Raw genomic sequence first — 27,386 nt, forward strand, 5'->3', positions numbered from 1 at the left:
TCCATGCGCTCCACTACGGGCACTGGGAATCAAGGTCTGGCCTCCAGCCCAGGACATCACCAGCTCACAGAGAGAGCTAGGGAGAAACTGTGTAGGATGAAAAGTGGGAGTGAAAGAAGAGACAGAAAAAGATACAATGAAAGTGAAGGAACTTTCCAGGAGATATCTCCACTATGTTTCCCTTACAGATTCCAACTACTGAAAAGCAACATAGCAGACAGTGTCACACTCACATCTCCATTTTCATTTGCGTTCTTGGTTGAGGGGCTGCATAAAGTTCACATTTCCCAGGAAGCCTTTATATCTTTTGTTTTTTGGGTTTGCATATAAGTTTAAATCGAGATTTGCTTTCTTTTCTTTTTTTGTTGCTTTGTATGTTTTGTTTTTGTTTTCCCTCCATGTCTGCTGCACTTGAGTTTTCTTCTAGTTAATGGAAGTGAATCCTTGAGGGAAATCGTCCCAGCAATAATAATGCCTCTGCCGTGATGTGATATTCAAAGCCGTGCACTTGGGAGACTGACAGCTTTGAAAATCAATTGCAGCTGTATTTTTAGGTGTGTTATTACACGCTGAGACATGGCTTGGACTGACGCTCTTGTGTTGGGCGCTGTGTGTGTGTGCGGCGGGAGGGTATGTATATGTGTACATGTATGGTGTGTGTGAACCTAAGGAATAAGCACTGATTGATTACAGGCACAAGGCCATTTTTATGTGCTTATGAAATTATGGATCGGCGGATGGCTGGTGTTGATGGGGGAACGAATGGAGGTGTGGCAGTAGCAGTTACTAAAACAAGCCGTGGGGCTCCGGGAAAAGACAGAATGGGAGGATGAGGAGCAGAAACGGGAAGGAGGACCTGGCAGGGGCCGCAGCCAAACGCTCCACTCCCCTGATGAGGCTGATCGTTAATTCGAGCTGATGTTTTGACAGCGGCTTTTAGTGACTCAGAGGGAAAAGTCAGCGCGAAAGGTTGGCTGGATTAATTCTTTATAACCCACCATCATTAGCCTATCTATTTCTGGAAGGCACGTCTCTGCCCTGATTTTAAAGCACCTGACCTCTAAGATGTTTATGAAATTCATCTCTGCCTCTTATGAATCTGTGCTTTAGGGCTTACACTGGTGTATTTCTGTGTGACTTAAGCTCCACAAATCCTCTTCTGTCACTGTGGTACAGATGACAAGCACTGCAACAAAAAATGAAAACTCAAAACCCACCCGAACATTTGAAAACGATCCACTAGTGCTAGCGGGCTTGATTTGGGCTGAAGTTGATGGAGTGTCGTCATCAGTGGCATTTGTTTTGCCACAATCGAGTAAATTGTAAGCAGCTGCTGCCCCCCAGTTCTACGCCGGTCCTCCAACCGCCAGCCTTTCCATGCCTCATCAAGGGCTCCATTAAGGCCTGGAGAGGCCCTCGGTGCTGGAGGAGGAGCGTGCAGCCCTTGTGGGGCTTTGTTTACGCCTGATGTTCACGGTCCTCTCTGTCATTTCATTTTTTCTTTTTTTTTTTTAAGCTTGACTGAGGGGACCACCATGGCAGGGCTCCATTTTGAGTTTATGTTTGGGGAAAGCATGTGGGTGCAATCTCTGCAGGAGACCTTCAAGGTTTTGAACTCACTCGTTCAGGCCAGGAATCAAAGAACAATGTACATTACTTCCCCTCATCTGCCTTGATGTGTCATCACATATAATCCACTCAGAGAAATAATGTTTACGTTTTATGTATGGTTCTCACGAGGAATAAACCTGAGAACCTTTTCAACCTAAATCTTGTTGCCTCTTAGCACCTACACACCCCAAGTGCTTTTTTTAAAGAATAAGAAGTAGGCTTTTCAAAGGAAAAAATAGATAATATTTATTCCATAAAAACACAGCTTAAAAAATGAATAGAGAGTAGAGCATCTGCCTTTGCTACTCTGGGCTCAGCACTGCAGAAACTGCTCTATTTATCTCCTGTTACCTTCTGTAGAATTTCAGGACAGTGCTATAAAACTAAATTAAAATTTTATTTATTTACCTACTTACATACAGCCCTAATAATAATTACTAATAATAATTTAAATGAAATAACAGTACAATCACAAACTCTAGGAATAGCCTAAATACCATATATGGAAATTATCTGGATTTAAAAACATCTTATATTTGCATTCCTAGTTTTCAGATCTAACGGTGGAATTTGCTAGGACATTGATTGTTTTTAGCAAGTCAAACCACGAACACCAGCACTGTTTTCACCACTCAGCAGCGTTCATTATGGTAAACATCTTCCCAGTCTACCCTCCCTGTAGCATTAGCTGCTCTCTTATCTGCTGGGTTCCACTGGGCTGCTAATCAGTGGTCAACACTCCTTCGTGTCCAGCCTTCCTGCACCCAAGCCTACAGCTTCCTCCCATTTGTTTGGATTCTTTTCAAGTGCAGCCAAGCTGTGAATGCCTCTGAGCCTCAGTCCTGCTTAAGCTAGCCACTGCTTTCTCAAGTAGTGGCTTCCTCTAGCCTCGGCAGCCCACACTAGCCGGAAGATCTGTGATAAACATGTGTCTGACAGTTTGGCGTTCCCATTGCTCTCACTGCTTTTCTCTTCATTCTGTTTCAATTAACACTTATTGTTGTTTTAACAGACATTTGACCAAGACCCAAGTGTTATGCGGCTGTTTCCTCAGTATCCTATTCTATGCTTTGCAGCTGACAAATATATTCATTGTTTATTTAAGGCTTTGATTTTGCTCTACAGACTGGAACCTGCAACACCCAATTGACTTACAAATTTCACCCAGCTGTTCAATATTTTAAACATACTCGTAGAGAAGTAATTAATTATGTAAACACTGTGGCCATGCTTCCTGCAAAATTTGCTACTTTTAAAGCTGCAATTCCGCTAATAGCCGACTCCAATTTGTGGCGGCCTTAATTTCTGAGATTTTGATGTTTGCTCACAACTCTCCAGGTAATTCCCAACTTTTCTATTTGATGCATTAATGCATGTTAATCATAATCATGGACCATCTTTCCTCCCTGTGTAGCGTGACAGTAATTGTGTTACAAAATAATTAGCTCATTATGCTTGGCAGCCTTTTGTAACATTTCGCTGTCTGACTGGACCAATTATAATGCAGAGTTCAAAGGCAGATGACACAAGCTGATTGTGGACCTGATTACATTTGTAATTATATTGAAAGTTTGCTAGTGGCTAAAAGTGATTGTTAGGCCCCTTAGATTTTGACAGTTATGGTGCTGATTAAATTATGTTCTAGACACCAGGGGCATTGTCTGATAGTTGGGATTTCTTAGTGTTTAGGGATTAATCTGGGAATGAGGCTGCAAGTTTGAATTATTTGTAATGGTATGACAGGCTGGGCGTGTTATGTGAGGCAGGCAGGTGTGATCAGTGCTACTTGAAACACTCTTGTTGGTTAACCACACTCTGTTGGTTATTTTCCACTTCATGTTCTCGACTCAGCTCAGCTCTACCAAGTTTTTTTCTCCCTTTGCTTTTCCTTTAGGCACATTTGGCCATTTGTAGATATCATATTAGTTTTTTATATGACTCAAAATGGAAGGACATAAAATAACACTTAGAATAGCTAACACACCCTGTAAAGCCAAGTCGAGTATGTACCATGCAATAGAAAACTGCCATTAGATCACCAAACTTTTAACATGTGGATCAGACTGGCAATATAACAGAGGTTGCTCAAATGTAGACAGTGTTGTATCAAGGTGAAAAAAGTAGTCTCACTCTGTAGATTGCGTTAAGTATGTTAGAGGTGTTCTTGGTGGAGTGAAGTGTTCTGGATTGCGTAGTGTGTTTTGATTAGCAGTGAGATTTATTCAGTGTTGGGAGGAAGGACTGCAGGCTAGCCTGAGTGCCATATCCTCCTCAGCACCGGAGAACGCTCACACGTTCAACTTTCCCCTCCTGTTTCACTCTGAAGAAATACAGCTGAAAAACAGAATTATTTAGAACTCTCATAAATGTTCCACACACAACACTTCTCCCATTGCCAGACATGACAAATGTGTAATTCATCATAAAAAATTCTTTGAACTTTTGGGTTATGGCACATACTTTATGGTTTTGGCAGAAACATTTTTGGACTAACTTCATGTAAGTCTGGCCAGTGGTCTTTTGATAAGGAAGCAATTGGAAAACTACTTGGATGCTTAGATATGGCTGAGTAACTCCTAATGAGCTGCTGTGGAGATGTAGGACATTTCATGTATAGCATTTAAGGGTTGCAAGACATCGTGTAGACTGTGATGATTAGATGTTATTTGCTGCTGGTCTGTTACCTAGAAACCCAGTAGTCAGCAGTAGCCTTTGCATAATTGCTTCTTATCATAGTGGCATTCTCCTCTAGACACAAGTTAATAAAAATATAATTTAACTTTAACTGGTAATTACTCAAACATCTGTATTTTCACGCACTCTCATCTCCACACAACCTTGCTAAAAGAAATATTTTCTCTGTATGTCTTTGCACACACACAGAGAAGCAGTCTGTGCTAATTAGCTTTAGGCTCAGAGATTCACTAAGTGGGATTTGCCCTCTTTCACTTGGTTGTTTTCTTAGAGCTCAGTTTGTGAAGCCTCTGGAATTATGTGGATTTCTTGCATGATTGCCTCCTAAAATGCGGTCTGATCTTCTACATTCAGCCATAATAACAAATAAATACAGTTTGAGGACCTCTGGAGTATTGAAAAGAGTCAGTGTAGTAACATTTAGTCAGTTTAATGATAGCTATTGCCTGTTAGTTTAAAAACATGCCCATGTAATACAGAACAATCATACCTTTGTCATATCTTACTAATGTTTTGTTGTTCTTCCTCTTTCTAAACTTTCCCCTCTCCTATCCCCAACCTCCTAACTTGAGTTCTCTTTATTTTTACCCTATAATTGGTTGGTGTCTCTTAATTTGGAGTCAGGGTGAAAAGGAGGTTTGTAATGAATCACCAGTAGCTCTAGCAATCTTCAAGAGGCAGAACGGTAATCAAGTTCGGTTTAGCCAGTTCTCTCCTCTGGGCTAACACCTCAGCAGGTCATTAATCCAGTAATGAAGTAAACAAGGGACAGTGGGCTCTCACTAGGCTGCACTAACCTCCTGTCCACTCCAGAGCTTTGTTTGGGCCTGAAATTTTGATCAGTGCCCAAATACACCCTGTTAAAATAATGACAAACTTGCATCTGGTCCAAACCAGAGGTTGACGAGAACCTGTCCAATTAAGTCCACCAGCCTCTACAGTCTTGACAATAGCATCAACAGCATAGCACAACATTCAGTACTCATATTGTTGATTAAAAAAACAAAGGTTCTAAATTAAGTTAATATTCCACTTCATATGAACTTCATTGTGCATTGTTATTATACAGAGCTTGTGGATCATTGTTGTGCTTGCATGAGCTAATGTAGCATATCAAATTAGAAACTAATATATTTAAAGAAGAAAAATAAATTAGGAAATCTATCTAAAGCATGGTTAAACAAAGTCTATAATTCATTGGGTGAGAAGTGGCTTATGAGAAAGCCAAACATGAAAGTTAAACTTGATACAGTCTGAATGTAGAAGCCCATAAATCTGAAATGAAAAAAAAACAATGTTTTCTTATTTTCACAAAAAAAAAAAAACAAAACTGTGGCATATTAACCTGAGGTGGCATGAAGAAAATTCCTCATTCTCGTTCTTCCCTCTCTTACTAAAACACATGCAGCGTCCACTAGATCCACCTACTTATCATTCTCGCAGGCTGGAGGCTAAATGTGATTTAGTGTGTGACCCCAGGGCCAGGTCTGGCCTAGCGCTCTCACTCGCACTGGACATGATCTCATTCAAACACACACATTTCTCTCGCCGATTGGATTTGCTCATTATGCAGCGGTGTGCCGGAGGCACTGTCTTGCTATTGGGTTTCTGTAAAACCTGTCATAACAAGGAGCAGGGCTCTTCCGGGCAGAGAGGTGACATCAGTTTCTGAGCAGACGGCAGGTGGGCTGTCCTCTCCAGTTTTACATTTCACCTCTTTCGAGTCCAGGCTTCAAAATAAATGTTCAGCAGCAGCAGCTAGGCTCAGAACGGGGTCTTCTTTGAGGTTTCAAAACAGGAAGGCAAAGAAAGAAATGCTTGTGCAAGTGGGAATGTTAGAAATAGACTGCAGTGTTTTTTGTTAGTTTGTGCCCCCCCCCACCCCCCACCCACCCCCTTCATTAATGCTATGCTATTAAATTCACATGACACAGATACATACACAGTTCTCATACAGTCTGCCTCGGAATTAGATTTGCACAGGCGAGAAAGAGAAACAAAATGGAGCTACAGTCAATGGCATTGTAATCTTATTAGTCTGGCTGGCATAGAGAGAGAGAGAAAAAACATTCATTGGTAGGAAATTAGATTGCGTTCATGAGAATGTGTGGAAACATCCCATTTTTTCTTCCCAGGGAAACTCCAGCTTTGTGCCAACACCCAGCTGTCAGTCAAAGCTGCTGTGATGGACAGCTGGCAGAGGGCAGGGGTCAACAGTGTCCTGGGGTGGTGCTGAAACAAGGGGCTCCCAGCAGTACGGATTTGATAGGGTGCTGAGGGTTAATGATTTAAGTGAGGAAGCAGCCTATTGTTGAAGTCCATTTGGTTCTAATAAGGTAGGCAGAGTTGGATAGCAAGGGTCGTTCTAGAGGTCACTCTCCAGGAGGGCGTCCCCTGTCCACACCAGACCTTGTTGTGTGGCCGTACTCTTTAATACAAGATATCCTATCCCCATGCAGGAATACTCACACACTCATACAGGCCCTCATTCACCTCAGCCCATTAAGAATGTCCTGAAAAAAACAGAGCCAACAAGTCAGTTTCCTCAAAACAGAGGAAAAGAAGGGAAGGGTCAGCTGGAGACAGATCAGAGGCACTCCACACTTCCTGTCCTTTGGGAACAGGCCTTCAGGATGCATTGCTGTAGTCGTCTCCGGAAGGTCTCCTATTGCCCGTTTTAATAGTACGATGTTGGCTGTATAGCCATATTCTGGCTTTCTGCTGAGGGGGGAATCAGCAGGAGAGGCACTCTAAGGAGAGAGGGCCTAACCTCTGCAGATAGCTGATGGAAATGTGCTCCCACAGGAGATTCCTGAAAGAATGTTGTCTCAATGTTCTGCTGTGCTGCTTCTATAGTGGAGGCTGCCTTAATAGGGAAGTCCAAGGTAAACACAGAAAGGGCAGGGCAGCATCTGAAGTGCCTTATAAACTCACTAGGCATTCTGAATTCAGGTGAACACTAGCGCAGCGAGGAGTCTTCCATCATTTTTAAAATGCTAATTATAAACAACCTTAAGTGCTTTGTTTTATGAGACTGGACTTGGCCCAGTGGTTGCAGTAGGGTTTTTTTTTTCCTTTTTTTTTTTTTTTGGGAGGATGAAATGGAGGAAGAAGTACCTGAGTAGGTGTGGAAAACCAATCCATCATCATATTAAATAAAATAATGAATGTGGTAATACCTAATTTAAGAGATGAATGGGTTATGGTCGATTTATACTTCTAAGGCCTGTTTATGCAGAGCCTACTCCATAACCTGCGGAAGCAACCTACACTGTTGTTTTTGTATCCAGTGGTGTCTGCATTGCCCTGCAGTTACACCACCACAACACTAGAGCAGAATCTCAAATGTCTACCTCTACAATATTATAGTACACAATGTAGTGGTGCTGTAGTATATTTTTATAAATTTGTGAAGTGCACTATTAAAAGAGTAGGGTGCTATACGAAACAGCCTATTTTTTTTTTACTTGCGGTGCCAGGAAAGCAACAAATAAAGAGCCTCCACATTTTTTCCACATTCCCGCTCCACAGCAATCTTTTGTTGTTGTTGTTGTTTATTGTTGGTTTGATTTTAATTAATATTTATATATATATATATATATATATATATATATATATATATATATATATATATATATATATATATATATATATATATATATATATATATATATATATATATATATTGGTAGTGTTTGTCACATTCCATGACATGCAAAATCTATGTCTGAGGAAATTTCTCATCATGAATCTGTAGTCTGTATAGTGTGCAGAAAAGGAGTTCCTATTTTGGACTTCCTCGGTTCAGCTTGATCCATGTTCGCCAGACTTCTTTAGGGACGTCTGCGTCAGGCTTATCAAGTAGAGGATAGCAGTTAAGGGGTTCCAAAGTGACACTATAAGTTGTGCCATTGTGCCCCCAATAAATACACATATAAAGCAGTTGTATAGGCTGGAGGATGTTTTGTGGTTTTTGTTATTCATTATGTGATATTTTATGATTTTCTATTTTTAACTTAAACAAAAAAAAAAAAAAAAAAAAAAAAAAAAAAAAAAAAAAACCTGGGTTTCCCGAATCTTTAAAAGGACAGTGTAGCTGTAGTTACATAAACTGAACACTAAACTATACGGTGCAAATAAAATGGTTCTATAGAACTGGTAATTACCCATCCCTGCTCTGATTCATCCCAGTGGATTAATGTTGTTTCTGGTCAAAGACCCTCATATTGTCATGTGCTTTATGCATTTGCAGGATCCAGGCCAAGACTAGGGAGATTCGAGAACGTCAGGCCAGAGAGAGAGATTACGCTGAGATCCAGGACTTCAACCGCACCTTCAGCTCTGATGAGGAGCATACCTATGCAGGCATTGGCTCACTGGACTCCTCCATGGACAGCAGCCAGAGCCTGAACCAGCAGCCCCCAGGGCAGGAGCAGCCCCAAAGCCCCAGAGATCAGCCCCTGGAAGCCCTGTACGCACAGGTCAATAAGCCCAGGAACGGCCGGCCTCCTTCAGCCGATAGGTAGGAACCATTCTGGGAGTCTTCTTGCTCTGCGTTGGTCCTGTTGTAGCTGTTCTAAACTATTTCAAGTTCTAGTGTTGTAGAATAATGTGAAGTCCAGTTTTCAGAAGATCTGTGGGTACTGTGCTGATGAAGTAGTTCAGGAATTGTTAAAGCTAACTTTGAGTACATGTTGAAGAGTTTTCAATCTGGTGAAGCAGGTCAACAGGGAGATCATCAGAATGATTGTTTGCACTGTGGCATATTTCAGTTTGGACAATGGATCGTGGGCCAGATGTTGGCTATTTTTGGAAGAACAGACTTGAAAAGTTGTGCATGACGTTAGAAAACTTCCATTTCACAGTCTGCCCTTGACCTAGGCTTTTCTGTTTTATTTTTTTCTTCTTTTTCCCCTCCTCTGTTTTTGCACAAAGGATCACTCAGCTTTTATACTTTTCCCTCAAACAGCTCCTGCAACTTGTGATAGTTTCTTCTTTGTTCTTCATCTTTTCTGCCTGTTGTGCATTTGAAAATGAGGAGGACACGCTTGTGTGTCCTCTGGCGCGTGACTCTGGCTCTGCCTCACCACGAAAGTCAAACAAATACAATAATCATGTTTCACTGACTTGTCCCGGCGGCAGGTCTTACAGCCAAGGTAAATCATCAATAATTCGCATGGTGTGAAAATTTAATAACAAACAGCCTCCTTTAATATCTCAGATCATGTCAAATCTTCTCCTGGTCTCGGTCCCTGGAACACAATACCAGTCTTTTAAAATTCATCAGTGCAATCTGGGGAGAACAAAGCCTTTTGTATGTATAGAGAAAATGCCATTAAGAGCAAACACATTCATTTTTGAAGTTTCCTTCAGTTTTCCTGGTGTAGGAAAACAAGAAAGCTTATCAGTGTTTCTGAAGTTGGTGTTAAAGTTTAATATTGTACTCCCAGGCTGATTTTTTATTTTTTTTTTCCCCAAAAAGTTTTTTTAACAACCTGACATATATAGATATTTGTGATTCTAATCCATTACACTGCTTAAGAATGTTTCCTAACTATTTGCTAGCTCTCCGATATTTGGACGTTGGAAAAATTTCCAGTGTTTATACACAGACCTGGCTTAGTAAATTGGGAAATATGAAGAGTCTCTTGCCGAAATAACTTTTCCATTTGTCCATTGTATTTTTCTGTGCAATGCTGGCTGAGCCACGGCTGAGAAATGGCATCTGAAGGCGTTCAGATGGTGGCGAGACCCCCGAGAGATAAAAATGAACACAAGGGAAGGGGGTTGTTTTGCTGTGAGAGAAGTAGTTTCCAAGAGCATAGTGTGTCTTCCCATTTATATCATTCTGGTGCCTGGTAAGGTGTTTTTGGCTTGGGTTCAGTTATGGAGATAGATACGGACAGTGTTCGTCTCTTAAGCTCTAATAAGTCTCGGTGGACTCATTAAGACAGATGATAATTACCTCATTGAGAGTAATGGAATTGAGCAGATGATTGACAGGTGCCACTCAGAGTCTATGACCTTTTTAGCGGGAAGCAGTGGGATGGGCATTAAGTGACGACCTGCTGCGGTTCTCAGCAGTAGCCCCTCTCCCTTACCCCTGGGCAGTAGATCTCCCACTATGACCCCTTCATGTGGTGTGACCCCGACGTCTGCATGACAGCTCCTCGCAGCCACTCAATAACCTGCTTAATCTTACTGTCAATACCTCTGCTGCTGGAGAAAGGCCAGTCGATTCTTTACCCCTCCGGATACTGTAGAGTGTGGACAGCTTCAGCTTGGGATTAGCTCTCATCATGACAGTAGATTTAAAACAGTTTCAAATGTTTTAGTACATATTTTAATTAGATACATTTTAATTACATACATATATTAACATATAGTTACTTTACAGGAGAAGAAAAAACTTCTTAAGAAGTCTTAATGAGTTTATTCCAAGTTATGTTGGAGCGTTTCTATTGGTCCGTTCATCATGAAATTTTCACACAGTGTGTTCAGATGATGTAGTAAACTAAAAATAGACAAAAATGGAGATGCATTATTTTAATTGGACAGCACCAATATATTTTGTACGCAATACATGTCCATGCATACAAAAGGGCAAAACTCAGTATTCCAGCTGAGCACTCAAGCAGCAGAAGTGAATACAGAATTATATGGACGAGAAAGAAAAACTAAAAGACTTTTGTGTGTGTGAAAGAGAAAGTAGTGGAGAGAGAGAAATGTGTAATTATTACTGCTTATTGCTGATGCCAGATTGTCATTGTAAAGAGAAAAAAAAAGTTTTCAGTTGATGGAATGGAGCAATTTAAATGAGAAAAGTGTGGTCACACTTGGTTGGTTTGGTTGGTTTAAAAGAAACTTTGCTGATGTGTCGTAAATGTGGGTCGTAAGGACAAGAAGCTATTGCACAGCAGATACATGACCTGAGGTCATATTATTTCAAAAAATGAACAGACTAATCACAGAATTAAATATCTTGTTTCTTCTTAGATTTTTGACACTTCAGATGTGTTTACATTTATTTCCTTTTCATGGGCTGTAAACCAGTAATTATTGAATGGAATGTTTTGATATTGAAACGTGAGTAGTAGACTTTCATAGCTTTATATAATACTCAATCACACTGAATGTATCACTCATAAGTTACATTAATTAGAATGTTTCACTTCTGTTAAAGTCCCCTCAAGTTCTCTTTTTAACCCCTAGCAACTCTGCTCTCTTCATCATCATTACATATTTATGCATTTCAATAAAAAAAAGCCTGATGTCTTAAAAGTGGCTTAAACCTAAATATCATTTATATGAAAGGTTGAGCTCCCCAAGTTGACAGAATGGGTTCCTAGTAGGGTTTATAATGTAAGAAACCCTGACTGTCTAAATCTGCCCATTTCGGGTTGTTGCTGGAACACTGCAGTTTGAAGGAACAGGAATTGCTCAGCCATGGTCTTGACTGATTAATTCACACGTATTCTTCATAGTCTTCTAGCAGATAACATCACCACACAATTACGTTAATTTAATTGATTTTATCTTGTGCCATGCTTTAAAATGAAACAATACATTCATTCAAGAATCGAAAGGTTATTTCATGTACTTGTATTTTTTTTTTTTTTCTTACCAAATAAATGTCATAAAATCTGTGTGTTTGTTTGTGATTAAGACACTGTGGGACATATGTCTGCATTTCTGGTTCAAATGCCTGGGCGGACATTAAGTGAACCAGGATTTTAAAAAGCTGGAATGTACCATTTCCTGCTTTATTGTGGACCAAATGAACCCAACTAAAATATAAACACGCACTTGGAGTTCAGAAATAAAGCAGGATAATGAAAAATGAAGTGAAAAAGTTTTGCCAAGTATTTTTGGCATGTCACATTGTTCCTATTAGGATAAACATTCAGTACTTTGACCTAAATGTTCCGCAGCATTCCTTGATGTTTGCAGAGAGTGATTCTTCACTTGGAAGAAGGCATCATGTTAAAAATAGAAGAGACAGGAACGATGATGCCAAGCCCGCAAAACAACCTCTTTATCTTATTTATATATAATTTTATCCCTCTTGGACTTGTAAGAGGTTGAAAGACACTGGGACCTCTTTTATCTACTGCCCTTTGTTCTGGGTGTATTGACTGGCGTGTGTGTGTGCGCGTGTTTGTGTTGGATGGAGTGAGTTGGCTGCCTGTTTGGAGTGTGTGTGATAAACAGCTGTTTTTGTCTTATCCAATGAATTCACAATCATTGTCTCATTCTCGCCAATGATACTTATATATAGCAACCTGCATATTGCCAGTCAGTAGTTGAAGAAAATAACACACACACACACACACACACACACACACACAGACAGTCTGTATACCACATGGGGGAGCCTAATTGCAAACAGATGCATCATTACCTCTCAGGTTCTTACTTTTTTGACCAGCTATTTATAGTGATTATTTATATTATTATTTTTTGCACAGTGGGAAAGAGCCTGGTTCTGATCTGAAGATTTTAAGTTAGAGCACTGACACTACTTGCTTCTTGTAATCATTAGGGCTATGAATAGTCAATTACACACAATAATTCATTTATTTTAATTATTATTATTTTTTTTATTTTATCTTCTTATTCTATCTTAAATCTGGCTCTAAACTAATATTTCTGTATCTGAAAGAAACATAAACTCTGTGAGTGGACAAAATTATCTTAATCAGAATGTCTTAATTATTCAAATAATTCTGTATTAATATTTTTCACCTGGGCAAGTAAATCACAAGATTTGAATAACGTGAATAAAGTTCCTCATATCGCAATGTATATAGCATCCCTCTTTGATGATACTAGGGAAATTTGAGGATAATATGAGGGAAATTATTATTATTGTTTTTTATTTCACACATAACTAACCTGCTATTGATGTGTTATGAAAAACATTATTATCATATGTATTAGTGTGCAAACTACAGCATAACATCAATGCATATTTGAACAGATTCATTCAAGACTTAAGTTGTGCTTTTTACTGGACATTTATTATTCATTTTCTATGGTTTTCCAAACAGTTCATCGTCATCTGTGCTTTTATTTGTGTTAATAAGTGCATTGATGAAGTGTGAGAGCAGCCTCAAAATGAAAGTGTTTCTGAGCAATGACATTTCTGAAAAAAAAACAGCTTTCTGCATAATTTGCAAGTGTTTGTGAGAAATAATGTGACAGGACTTGAGGGCATCTTATCTTTTGCAACGTCTGGAAAAAAAAAAAAAAAAAAAAAAATGCAAATGATGTGCCATAAACTCCAGCCAGTTTTTGTTTAGGTCTTTTCTGCTTTGCATATCACTTAGAAGGCTGAGGTTGTGAAATTTCCTGTAATATTTGTCATTGTGGCTTTGAAATTAATCACAGGTTTTTTTTTTTTGGTTTTTTTGTTTTTTTTCCTCTCTCTCTTCTTTTAGCTCCCGAGGCATGCAATCTGCATAAATGCCATAATGTGCTTTGAAATGCATTCAGATTTCACACAGTCATTGGTGGCCTCAATCAACGCGGCCTGGTTCCCTCGCTGAATCAAAACAAATGACAAACAACCTTTTGCATTTCCAAATGGAACCTAATGGAAATTTCATGGTGTCAGAGTCTTACTATTAAAAGCTTGGAACCACCCGCGAGTGTTGAATATTCGTTATAAGAGGGAGTGCGTGGAGCTGAGACTTGAGAGTCGAGTGGACTTTCCCAAAACAGTGAGAAAGAGACAGAAAACTCTTCCATGTGGACATTTTCTCACATGAGAGAAAACGGAAATGGTTTCTTTGACTGATATAGAAAGAAGAAGAGAAGGACGTCTGATCTGAAGGTGCTGAGGCAGGAGGTGAATCAATTCAGGATCTAGGAGTGTTCATGTAACTTCTGTTTATCTTAAGTGTTCTCTGTTGGATTTGGAGTAAGGGCTTTAAATACAATAATTAATTCTGTACCAAGTTATTATTTTTTTTAAATACCTCATTTCATATTGCCATCTTTCTGTGTGAAGATTTCATGATAAATGAATGATTTACATAAATTCCAATGGAAAGTTGAGTGTTTTGTCAAAATACTGCAAGTTGTCATTAGACCTGTCACAAAATGACATTATTGGATTATTGTACATTATAATGGACACTTGCTCAATCATTTTTGCTGACCTCTATATCACCCATTCTGTTTACTTGTCTGTTTCTTTACACAAGAATGAAAGTTACCAAAATTTTAGCCATTGGCTCTGTTATTTCTCTGGTCTCTGTTCTGGGGTAGTTGTGTTGATTTGTTTGAAATGTCTTTTTTAATTATTATTTAATTCATGTTTTATTTATTTAGGATATTTAAATATGTTTATATTTCATTTCCAATGTCTGCCTATTCTTAATAACTGCATTGTTGCTAAAAGTTTATTGCTCTTTAAGGGGCTTTAATTGCATGATTATTCTGTTATATCGTTATTTTATCAGCGACATAAAATAGTCTTAAAAAAAACAATTAAATCATTTATCACAATTATTTCTCATACATGGTCATGACAGGCCTCGTTGTAACGATACTGACAGTAAATTTACTGTAGTTTTGCTGTGTGGGCAGTGAGCGGTCAGTCATGTTTATTGTCCTTGTTGGCACATTCCAAGATATAGCAGTCATAATTATTTTTTAATCAGTGCTGTTGGTCAGCAGCCTGTGTTTTCCCCTGTCCAGACAGATAAATGCTCCATCTACAAATCCTCACTGTCCTGCCGCCAGCAGCGGAGCATGTGTGACTGAGCGGTCACAAAACCCGCCTTTGTCTGTCTTTATTTGCAGTGCTCAGCTCTCCAAGTTGGATTATTAATATTTTTTCCCCTTTTCCCAAACTCTTTGGCCTTTACAATTTTCTTAAAGCATGTATCATTGTAGCGATGCCGTCTGCTGAGTAGCATGTGACCTGGGCAGTGGATAACAGCAGTAGCTTGTTTGGGTAAAGGCCTTTGGACTCACCAGGCTTGAAGTCCAGCCTTGAGCTGAGCATTAGTTACACTCAGAAAGCAGGTTGTTTATGAGTTGCTGATTAAAATAAATAAATAAATAAAAGTGATGCTATGATTATTTCTGAGCGCATTATAAACATTTCTGGTTACCTCTAAAATGATGAGGCTGTGGAGGGGGGTTGTCCTGAGGTTGTGATACTAGCTTTAGTAATTAGTGTCTTCAAAATTCAATCAAGCGCTTTGAGGTCATGTTCTCTGTGGTTACTCCTCAAAGCACAATCCCAGCCAGTTATAAATGCCTACGTGTGTTTGTGCGTGTGTTGGCGTTTTTATCTTCATCTTGCTCCAACAGCACAGCCCTGGGCACTGAAATCAATAAAGGCTTCTTTTGACTTTGCCAAAAATGTTTCCAGCCACATTAACCTCGGATTGTTCCGAGGAACCCAAGCCCTCAATCTGATGTCCGGCCAGCCGATTAGCAACAACGCAGAAAACAAACTAGCGGCAACCAGTCGGCAGCTGTACAAATACAGCTAGACTGTAAGAGCAATCATAAGTCTGCTCCATCCGGTTGTAAACGAGGCCCAATCATAAGGTCATTGGTTCAGTAAAGCAGAGAAAGCCTGTGCTCCATGGCTTGTAAAGTGCATGGAAACTGGAGCTGAGGATGGTGATCACATCGCTGTTACACACTTCTCTTTCACTGTTGCTCCATAGCAGAGCTACCACCAGGGGTCCTGTGTGTTTATGACTGAGCAGCCTGGCATTGAGGGTCTTGGCTGTGTGAGTGCTGGATTCATTATAGACTGCATTCATTTTACAATGCATTCTTTCTTTCATTATCCTTCCTTCCTTCCTTCCTTCCTTCCTTTCTTTCTTTCTTTCTTTCTTTAACTGATCATCTGCTTTGTCACATTCCTGTTTGTAATTGAGTGTATTTCTGAACCCTATGCTTTGAAATAATTAGTATTTTCAGGTTTTACTGTAGAGTATTTGTTATTGACCAATTCATCATAAAATCTGTGGACACCTATTCTCACATTACCAGACTCTCTAGGGAGACGTGGACAAGAACTGCCTACTACAGTAGGAAAGGTAATTTGACTAACACGCCAAGGACCAATCACAAGTCTGCTATTTTGGCATGACACGTAGAAGGAGGCTGTCTTTATGTTTCACATCTGACCAGTAAGAGCCAGTACAAAATGATACACAGAAGTGAGTATACGTGGATGTACAGAGAACCAATCAGAATGCAACTGACAGAATCCTGAGAGATCCTGAGTGTCTGTGGCTAAGACTAGTGGATACCTAATTTCCTAAGTTGACAATAATAAGAGTATGTCACTCTCTACTTCTCTGTCATCCTTGGAAACCTTTGTTGAGACATTGCTGTTAATATATGATGCCATGTTGAGTATTGGTGAGGTCAGATACAGATGGTGTATAATTTGTTTTGGATCAACACCCCACTACAAATCTATGGTCCTGGATGGGATTCCATGACTCCAGAAAATGCTGTTCTTCTCCTCCTCAGCTCACTGCTGGGGGGCTTTATATCCCTCAAGCTGGTACTTGGCTTTGGGCATGGTGACATTAGGCATTAGGTGAGGTATAGCCTCGTTTGTAGCCTTCTACATAGAAAACTGTACAACATGCTCCCACAATCAGAGCCTTTTAGCAAGATTCTTAACACTACATTTGTCTGCACCTGTATCATGTTTACAAATGTAAGTCACTCTGGAAAATACCATCTACCATATGCTGTAAATACAATGTGTGATTGCTCTGAGCAGTTCATTGTATTCCAGAAGTTTCCAGAGAGATATTACAAGCTGTGTGTGTGTGAGAGAGAGAGAGAGAGGAAAAAAAACTGGACATCAGTGTGAGTAATAGGTGCATTTAAAATAGCTGAATTCCCTCATTAGAAGAGCTGATGTTTGTATCCACGATTTTGGTCTATGCCACGTTCATTGCCACAACCATCTTTCACTTATTCTATTGTTTCTAATGATGCAGACGTTTGGCTGTTGTTGTTTAGAGGTACTTCATCATTGCAGACTCTAAGAATTATTGAAAGTGATTTAAGGCCACTGCAGGTCAGATAATTGGTTTAAATATTCCAGGGCTAATAAGTGTAGCAATAGAAGAGGCATTGTCTTCCTTCCCCATGAATGCATTCATTTTATTTGAACTTATTTACCATTATGCTTTTATCATTACACTCTACAGACATATACACTCAGCAAATATTTGTTTCCAATATTAGTGTTTGCATTGTTTTTTCTTGTGCTGTGTGTTTTTAATCAAAACTAAACACATACTGAAATGAGCAATGGCCAGTGTTGGCCCACTCGTTACAGTTCACCAACCAATGTGTGCGGCTGTCAAGCCAAAGCGGTGTAAGTGATGAGGTAGAGTCAGAGTCATTATAGGTTACTGAGCATTGTTCACAAATGGAATGTGATATGTTTGCCCTCTCGTTATTAATTTACCTCATTTACTGTTTGTTCAGTCGCAAATCAGACTGGCCATTAATAGGTTAATAGATTGCTTACTCATTATTGACCTTGTTTTTGCATTTTCTCTGCCCTACTTTGAACAATTTACTAATATAATATAATGTTTTTTTACAAACACCCTTTATCCATTATTTTTAAACAGATTTATGTAAATAAATGTAAATGCTTTGGTTGTTTATTGTGCATTGTTCAAATAGCTATTAGAGCTGAAACACTCATTAGAACTTATAGAACTAGTATAAGTGGGCGGGGCTAAAAGGTTGAACATGGATATACTCAAGAAGTTTAAAAGATATAAATGAGATTGTACTTATGGCATCACAAAAATTTTTTTAATAAAAAAGTGTGCATTTTGCCTTGCTTTGTGACATTTGAATAAAGTTTGCACAACTCTTTTAATTTTCCTCACATTTATTAAATATATATTTCATTACATTAGAATAGATTTTAAGAAGCGGTGAGGTTTTAAGATGGAGAACTTTCGGAAGTTGTGAGTGCTGATTCTTTATTTATTTGTAGTCTGGCAGGTAAAATGACCTCTTTTTAAGACAGGCAGTGGACAGGGCAGGCCTGAGTGCATACATGCAGGACCCCAGGGGTGAGCAGAAGGGAGTGGAATGTGTGCTGTGTGAGCGCTGGGCTGACAGGTGTCATGCAGGATTTGAGATTTGGGGGAGCGTGAAGCACAGCGTCACCCCTCTGATGCACACTGGCCCTGATTGACGGCTGTTCCCATTAGGGCTATATTCTCTAAGCTGCTCTAAGCCGACACTGAGAGAGAGTGAAAGAGAGAGAGAATGAAATCTCTCACTCCAGAGACCTGCACCAGTGAGATCTGCTCAAAGAACTTCACCTGCAGAGAGGAATGCCACGGTGTTTCTGTTTTCTCTTTTCCTTCCCTGTTCCCGCCCCCTTTTCTGCCTCTTTCTTCTAAATCCGGTTCCTCCTATCTTTGCATGATGCTGAAATTGGATTAAAAGCTATGAGTTACTCTCGACCTGCCGTTTAAAAATAAATAAATAAATAAAAAATACTAAAAAAAAAAGATCATTCCTTTGATCTGTGAGAGAAGCTGTTTGTGCTGTGTTTTTCCCAGTCCAGAGAGAGGGAGAGCGAGGGAGTGTGTGAGAGGGAGCTGGGTTTGTGAAGCAGGCAGCAGGAACCCCTCCGAGACACACACACACACTTCACACGTTTGCTGTGGCTCTTTCACAGCTGTCCTGCAGTGTTAATGTCAGGGTTCTTTCGCTTGGAATGTTCACTTTTATTTCTGCTTCATCGGCACCACCATTACCATCACCATCATCCGAACCGTCATCGTCATTATCATTTTTGTTGCTGTTGTCAACATTGTCATGGCCATTGTTGTACTAGGGCATCTGTGATGCATCTATTTGCATATTCTAAGACTAAACATATCATCATCATTGTTCTCATTGTTGTTATGGTCATTATCTCTGGCATTGTCTGTCACCGCTAGTTCTACACATTTTATGGAAATTCAGTATTGTGGTTATATTGCTACATATCGAGATATAACTTGCAGTACTTTAAGGGCGCATCATTTAGTCCTCGATAATGTGAATACTCTGCTTTACCCAAACACTCGCAAGAACATTTGAGGTCGGTCAGTAGTGATTGTTTAGAGCGCTTATTTGCATAACAAATCTAGTTTTCAACATCGCCCATCAGCACGTAGTGATAGTGCCACCATGGCGCGATCGTGTTATAGGGTATATGCAGTGTAACCAATAGTGCATCATAAACTTTATCATGATCTGTCCCAGTGGTTCCTAAACCTATTGTGTATTTTGAAGCTCCCTCTTACTCTGACACACACGTACACATCTTTCTGACCACCACTGGAATTTATTTAAAATATTATAATTCATACAAAACTGCAACTTCTTATTGAACAAAACTATTTATTATTATTTTTTAATATATATAGATAGATAGAGGGAGATTACTTCCAATCTGCATTGACCACTGGAACTAGACTAGAAGTAATAATAAATACCCTCTGTCTAAAGACACAGTCACCATGGTTGGAATTTGAATTTTTTCCACATTGTTGTAATCATGACCAGGATGTGCAGTCATCACCACCATCATAATGCTTATCACCTGCCATTATACTGCGCTGTACTGTCTTCCCCAAGTGTTCCTACAGAAAGTATTATGGCAGGTCATATCCAAAGAACTGTCAAGACACAGTTATTGGTAAATTTTATTTCTGATTAAGCGTTGGTCCAGAACTGGCTGGTGCCCATTGTTTCAGTGGCACTGTAATTAACAAAAAACTGCCATGATTATATCTGTTGACAATGCTAATACCACCATAACAACCTGTACAGAATATTCTAGAGCTACATCATCATTGCTGCCAGTAATTCTGGTGTAACCTTGATCAAAACACTCTTCTCAAGTCTTCATATGACATATTGTCCATAATCAGCATTTTACTCACTATTACATTAACCTTTTACTGAGAGGATTGATGCATTCTGATACTTTCTGTTGCTGTTCACTCTCTCAGTGAGAGAACACAAAACTATATCTTGCTCTTTATCAGGTTTCTCTTTAATTTACTTTCGTCACACAGCAGCTCTATTATATACGACCATTACGGAGACGTATAACTTGTTTTATTTACAGTATATTGTGTCTCTCGCCTTCACATTTTATAAACATCAGTTTCCGCATGAGTGTTAAAAAGATTCATTTCCCTGTTGAAATTACTTATTGCATTACCTCTGTTTGCATTCTTTAATTAGCTTTGAATCAAAAGTTAATAGCAATAGTGATTTTATTATTATTTTTCTTCTCTATTCAATTACAGCATCATTAAACCCAAGTGCATCTGGAGCACTTTCTGTTAAATAGTATTTGTTAATAATTCATTTGTAAATAGATGAGCGCGTTGAGATGGTTGCATATGCTGATGGAGCGTACGTGTTTAATCTCCTCGCTCATCAAGCCCAGGGGAATACGAGAACTCATACAGGGCTGAATATATGCGGCATGCGTCAACACACATGCACACTCTTAATGACACTGCTGTAGATTACACTAATTTCACCCTTACTCCCTCACATCAATGACAAATGACTCTCTGCCTTTCTTTCTCTCTCTCTCTCTCTCTCTCTCTCTCTCTCTCTCTGCCTTTCTTTCTCTCTCTCTGCCTTTCTCTCTCTCTCTCTCTCTCTCTCTCTCTCTCTCTCTCTCTCTCTCACTCATTCACACACACACACACACACACAAACACACACACTTTCTATCTCTCTCCATTTCTCTTATTTGACTTTTCCGTCTCTGGTCTCCCTCATCCCCTTCTGTTTCTGTCATTGTGTTCCTTTTCTGTTTATTCTCTCTCTCTCTCTCTCTCTCTCTCTCTCTCTCTCTCTCTCTCTCTCTTTCTCTTTCTCTCACTGTGCCCTTCTCATGTTCTCTCTCATGCTCATAGGAATCTGTTATATATGACCAGCTTTGCTGCCAAATAAAACAAGGAGCTTGTTTCTAGAACTTTCTCTTTTTTATTTTTTTACGTCTTTTTTTCCAGTATTGTTCCCGCATCTGGTAATATTTGTCTAGCAGTGTTGTGTCTGTGTGTGTTTGTGTGCATGTGTGTGTCCCAGTGTGGCGTGCCAGCAAGGGACAGCCTCAAATCCAGAAGTTCATGACTAAACATCTATGGCTGAATGAATCAGAAGACCATAACACTTAAAACAAAAGTAAAGATACTGAAAGAATACATCAAATACACAGCTTTTAAGTATGGTTTTTGAGTCAGTAGTTGTTGTTTTTTTTCTTTTCACTGCAGGTGAGGCAGGTTTAAGATGCTCCATTAGGTGATGTTCAGTCTAGTCATTTTTCTCTCAAAAACCGTGCATATTCTAACTGCAAAACAGCGGGAAATGGACACGGGGCAGTCAGCATGCATTCAACAAAGTAAATTAGTAAATAAATAATAATAATAATGTAATGTTTTAATGAGTTAATCAGATTAATTCATCAGATTAAAAGTATTTCACAAAAAAAAAATAAAAAAATAAAATTAAAATAAATAACTTCTAAGTAATCGCCATGTGGTCAAGCAGTTTATTCCAACTGTTGCTGAAGGGGCTAATAAAATCAGCCAGGAGCAGAATGCTGCTGGAGGAATGAGTCTTGTTAGGATGGATATAAGAAACTTGATGGTGTACAATCAGACACTTCAGTGCTGAAGCAGTTGAGAACCAAATTGGACAATTACTGTGAACATCTGGAAGGTGTTGTCTTTTATCACAGCCCAGCTTCTGCTGTTCACAGACACAGTGGTCCGAACCGTTAGGGCATGGCTTGCAAGCTAATCATTCTTACTGAACACTAGACGTTTGGTTATGATGAAAGACAATGGACGTTTTCACTCAGTAGCAAGTAGTGGTAGCATTTTTGCACCAACTGCCTACCAACATTGTTTCTGTTTTAACGATGAACCAAGCCCAGAAACAGAACAAAGGAGAAGGAAACAGTTCAGATGTAGAAGAATGATTGGCATAGCTTGCAGTTCTTAACACGGACCTGTACTATAACATCCGTCAGCAAATAGAGTCATCCTCTTGTTTTGTCTGTATGCTACATGAGCCAAAGGCTAGCAATTGTTTATTGCTACTGTTTGTGATGCAGGGTATGAATTCCAGTGTTGTTGCAAATTTCAGCTGGTTTAATTTTGGGTTTATAGATCACTGCCCATCGAAAAAGATATGCGTCTGGTCTTGTGTGAGTGGAAATAACTTCTTGAAGGCACTCCCAAGCTGGCCACTGAGTGATAGATTCTTTTGTATAAGTAATTTGACCAAACACGAAGATGTATTGCTGCTTTAAAGAAGCATTTATTTAAAGATAATTTAGGGAATTAAAGTGACACTTCTATGTGACATCATTCTAAAAGAGCCTTTTGGGCACCTTTAAATCTTATAGTGTAGAAATGAAGTATGACCTATTTGGTCATTGGTTTGTCTTGATTTAAAGTATATATACACACACACACACATACACACCCCAGTTTCATTTCATGGCCTGATCGGACTGATGTTTGGCAGTGGTAGGCCAAAGGCCCTGTGCGGTTAGTGTGTGGGGTTTTATCTGGTGTGTTATGTGCTGATAGTAAGTAGTATCTGGGAGGCAGAAGCAAGTGAATTATCTGTGCGCCTGTTTTCATTTTTTGCTCAGCTTTGGAGAAGGCCCTCTGGGATGTGTACAAGGAGATGGAGCAAGAGGCAGGCAATTTATCCTGCGTTTCTACCATTACATTCATTTAGGAAAGCAAACAGCCTGAAAGGAAAGACTGCGTGTTTAAACACATACACATACAGAGAGAGAGAGAGAGATAAAATCTGCATATGTCAAAAAAAGACTGCTACATACACACATATGAACTGTTATGAACTTCATATGTGCACTGTTAGAAAAGGTGTTCTCAGTGCCCTGAATATGAACCCTTAAAAGTGTCCTAAATAGACATCCAAAAGAAAGATAAAGTGCTAAAGAAAGATAGAAGGATCAATTCTATATGCTTGTTATTTGTTTTCTGTCTGTAATTGGTTTAGCTGAATTATAGATATACGATCTCCACCAAGACAAAGCACTAGTAAACATTTCTAGTTGTAATATTTCAATAAAGTGTTATTGATTCTAATTCCAGTTCCTGTTCAGATTTTAATTCTGATTCTGAGTCTAGTTCTGAGTGCTAAACCTGGTTAAGTATTAAATATGTGTTAGAAACATGTTAGAAACATGATTGTAAGTCATATTGAATCCGATACTGAATCCAGTTATGAAACCGAGCCGATCCTGAATCTGATCGTGCTTCTACTTTGAATTCTATTTTTATTCCTGATCCTGATTCTCAGTGGAGAGTGGACTTTGTGTGTCTGTCCAGATGAGGAGAAATCAAATCTGAAGTAGGCCAGTCTGTTTCTCTCTCTCTCGTGCCCATTCCAGTGGCATTATACTTTATAATGGTAGTTAAAAGCCATATTAAACGAGTCTATTTAACATAGTTACCATAGATATTGCTCCAGCATTAAAAAAAATAATAATAAAAAAATAAAATAAAATAAACAGCTGCCAACAATGTTTGGACATGATTCACTATGGGCACCAGTGCTGAAATTATAGTTCCAATATTCCTGTGGCTTGTTGAAGTGGTAGTTATTAAGAAATATATTTTGAGGTTTGAAACAATAATGCTAATTTAAGGAAATTGCATGTTTGTATAATCTCCTCGTTACAAGTGGCTGTGCTCGTAACAATGGAAGATCAAAACAATGCTTTTTGGTTTATTGGATTATGGTTGACAAGAAAGCACCACCCTTTGTGCTCTGGTGTGTGTGGGGTGCAGGATATTACATGAGAGGAGCTTATTAGATATGGGCAGAATGGCTTTTTTCTGGGTCATGGCTGGATATTTCTATTTTTTCTCACTTACTGTACGTATGAGATCTAGTAGACAGTTTTCACATGATGGATAACCCAATTCACTAACTTAATCACAGATCCCTCAGCTAGCATAACATCTTCTCTTTCATCCCACTCCACTCACACAGCCCCAAAAATAGGCCCTAGAATAAATGCAATTGGAAAAAAAAAGCAGGTGATGGAGAAGCACAAAGGGCAATCGCACATCGAATCAGCCCGCCATTGGGTACTTTCTTTTGTTACCGTCTGTCTGTGCACTCTCTCTCTCACATAATTTTTTGCTGCTGCCTTGTTTTATTTGGAGCACATTAGCTCCAGACGTCCCCTGACATGTTTGGATGTCTGAGGCCACCCCGGGAGCAAGAAAGAGAGACTGTGATAACATTAACAGAAAAAAATAACTACACTTTATACCTCCTTGTTTCTATCTTCACGATCGGTTTAATCAGTTTCTCTAATAATAATTGAGCGCTTTGAAGTTCTACAAATACATGCTGCATTGTCTGTCTCTTTCTCTGCATACTTTGTTTGCTCCATTTCACCCTCTTCTTCAGTGCTCAGGTCACTCACAAAGCCATGACAGAGCGGTGATCATGTTTAGCACTGCAGCCTCACTGTCATGGTGATGGCATGTTAGTGTGTCTTGGACTGGCTCTCTTGCTCTCTGTGAAACCAGCACTGGGAAGTGTAGTATAGTGTAGATTAATGTAGAGCATGTTGTCATTACTGTAGACAACAGTTCATTGTTAATGTTTGTAATGTGATTATTGTTGTTGCTTTAAACAATTATTTTGTTCTGCTTGGACAGTATTATTATTGCTTTATTATTTAGCATTGTGATACATTAGGCACAATTTTAATTGCACAAGATGTTTACAGGGTCTGGGTCATCTTGTAGCATGCTGGCTTTAATTTGTTTGATATTCTGTGTCTTCAAATGGTTGTCAGTTCAGGCCTCATGGCGCCTTAGTGGTATCCCTTATAAAGTAGAAATGTCTAAGGAAACAGTGCCGTAAAGGAACTTTCTTTGGATAGTGTAGCTGTGTTTATGGTTCAGCTTAATGTTAATGTGGGTATATCTGAAGCCTTGCTCGCAATCCTTTCACATTCCCCCTGTCCAGACCATTAGAATTGTTCTTGCTCATTTGCTCAGCAGCTCTGTATCTTTGCCCCGCTCTGTCTGACCACACTGTGTGCCCCTGACAAGGTGTGGAGTAGTAGATAGGAGGCCTAACCCACATGGCTCTACCACACCACCCAGGTCTGCCTCACAGATGGACCAGGAAAAATTCTGCCTTTTACATGGCTCCTTAAGTGATAGGACTTTTTAAATCCACCGTAAGCAAATGGCCCTTCTCAGGTTTCAAGGGTAAATGGAATTAAAGCCCAGTGATTGATTTTACCATGTCCGAAAAGGAAATTATCCATCCAAGCGGAACTGGGTTCTCTGTTTCAGTCCGATTCAAATTAAATCACCCGGATTGGTCATAGTATTTCCCTTTCCTCTGGAGGAGTTCCATACCTGCCCTCCAGGGCCTTTAAAAGCATTTGTGAGGTCTTTACCATTAGAATGGTTATAGTATGAGTTAGAATTAACATGAACCCTCAGCAGAAATATGCACGAAACATAGCACACGTGAATCAGAGGCTTAATTAATTTTACATTTTGCCCAGTTCTCAAGCAGCTCTGGCATTCTCTCCTTAAGAGGGAATCGTGTTAGTTTGCTATTTTGAGGAGCACGTAAATGTGCTTCTCTTTGTCATTTCCTCCTATTGTCACGCCAATCCCTCATCCCACACGAGCGGTGAGTCGCAAATCGGATCACTGGGGGGTCCCATTGTAACAGGCTCAATGAATCCAAGCTTGTTGGACCACAGATGTAAGAAACGACATATTTCTCACTTGATTAAAGCAACGCTGGAGTTTCGGTAACAAGAATGGGATTTACAGAAGCTTACAAAGCAGTGGAGCGCACAGTGCAGAGGCCTTCTGCTAGTCCTGCAGTGGCTCTGTTGATTTGCCACTCATGGTTGGGATGAGGTTGTGTTTCAGTCATGCATGGATGTCTGTGTGAATGAGTGGACTAGTGACTCATTTCATTGCTAATCATTGACATAAGGCCAGTTTAGCGTGAGGGTGTTCAGCCCTGCTCCTGGAACACCTTTGCTGTTCATGTTTCTGTGTTTTTCAACTAATTATCTGATTATCTGATTAACAGGCTTTAACAAGAAAATGTGCAGGGCTAGCTACTCCAGGAGACATTATTAGTTCTGGTATTGATTTTACTGGGCAGTAATGATTTTTTGCTTGAATGCCACTGAGGAACATCTAAAACATACAGCAGTTAACGGCATTTTTTGTAAAAAAAAAAAAAAAAAAAAGCAGATTTTTTGAAAGAACAAAACAAAATATATTAAAAAAAAATAATATACAATTACAATATATTCAACATTTTGTTATTAATGGCTAGTGTATAATGTTTAATTTCACTAATTCTGAAATAAACAATTGTTATTTCATGTTATTTCATAATTGTTATTTTATGTTATGATATTATTGTTACCATTTATTTTAAAACTCTAAAAAAGTGCATAGTGTAAACATAGAACTAATATTTTGTAGTTTTATGGACAACTTATTAGAAACTGGCATATAGTGTCAAAATAGGTTCTAAAGTTCTGACACCCAAAAAACAGACTCCATAACCAATAAATGACATTTTGTAATTGAGAAACTGTCATTAATATTGAGAGTTATAGAAACAAGTTTGTAAACAGAATATTTGTGTATATAATTTTCTATTTTGGGTTTAACATTCTTGAAGAATCTGTTTTGCTTTCATTTCGCCTTTTCTCAGTTGCACTTCCCAGTCTCACTGTCACCTCCAGAGATTTCTCACTTTTGACTTTGACAGGGGGGTTCTAGACAGTCATTGGCTGCTGAAGTTAAGCCCCGCCCACCCATTCTGCACACCCTAGATTAACCAGTTAGTAGTCTGACTCTAAATCTCTATGACGAACTTTGCATTACTAAAAGACATAACCATTAATAATTGTTGATATGGCTTACCTGTGTTTGTTGGTCATTTTTCGATCAGGGTAAGATTGACGCACTCTCACTGAC

The 27,386-nt window shown here is 39.2% G+C and overlaps 1 protein-coding gene across 5 annotated transcripts in view; it reads left to right on the forward strand.

Annotated features, from left to right (window-relative positions):
* Positions 1–27,386, forward strand: part of pard3aa (par-3 family cell polarity regulator alpha, a) — a 469,619-nt gene that overhangs the window by 356,083 nt on the left and 86,150 nt on the right. For all 5 annotated transcript variants that reach the window (XM_066683465.1, XM_066683467.1, XM_066683466.1 and 2 more), the window contains one exon: positions 8,558–8,827. In XM_066683465.1, the coding sequence (XP_066539562.1) occupies positions 8,558–8,827 (270 nt within the window). The remainder of the gene's footprint in view (positions 1–8,557; positions 8,828–27,386) is intronic.

The sequence above is a fragment of the Hoplias malabaricus genome, chromosome 10, assembly GCF_029633855.1.
Source record: "Hoplias malabaricus isolate fHopMal1 chromosome 10, fHopMal1.hap1, whole genome shotgun sequence".
Classification (NCBI taxonomy): domain Eukaryota; kingdom Metazoa; phylum Chordata; class Actinopteri; order Characiformes; family Erythrinidae; genus Hoplias; species Hoplias malabaricus.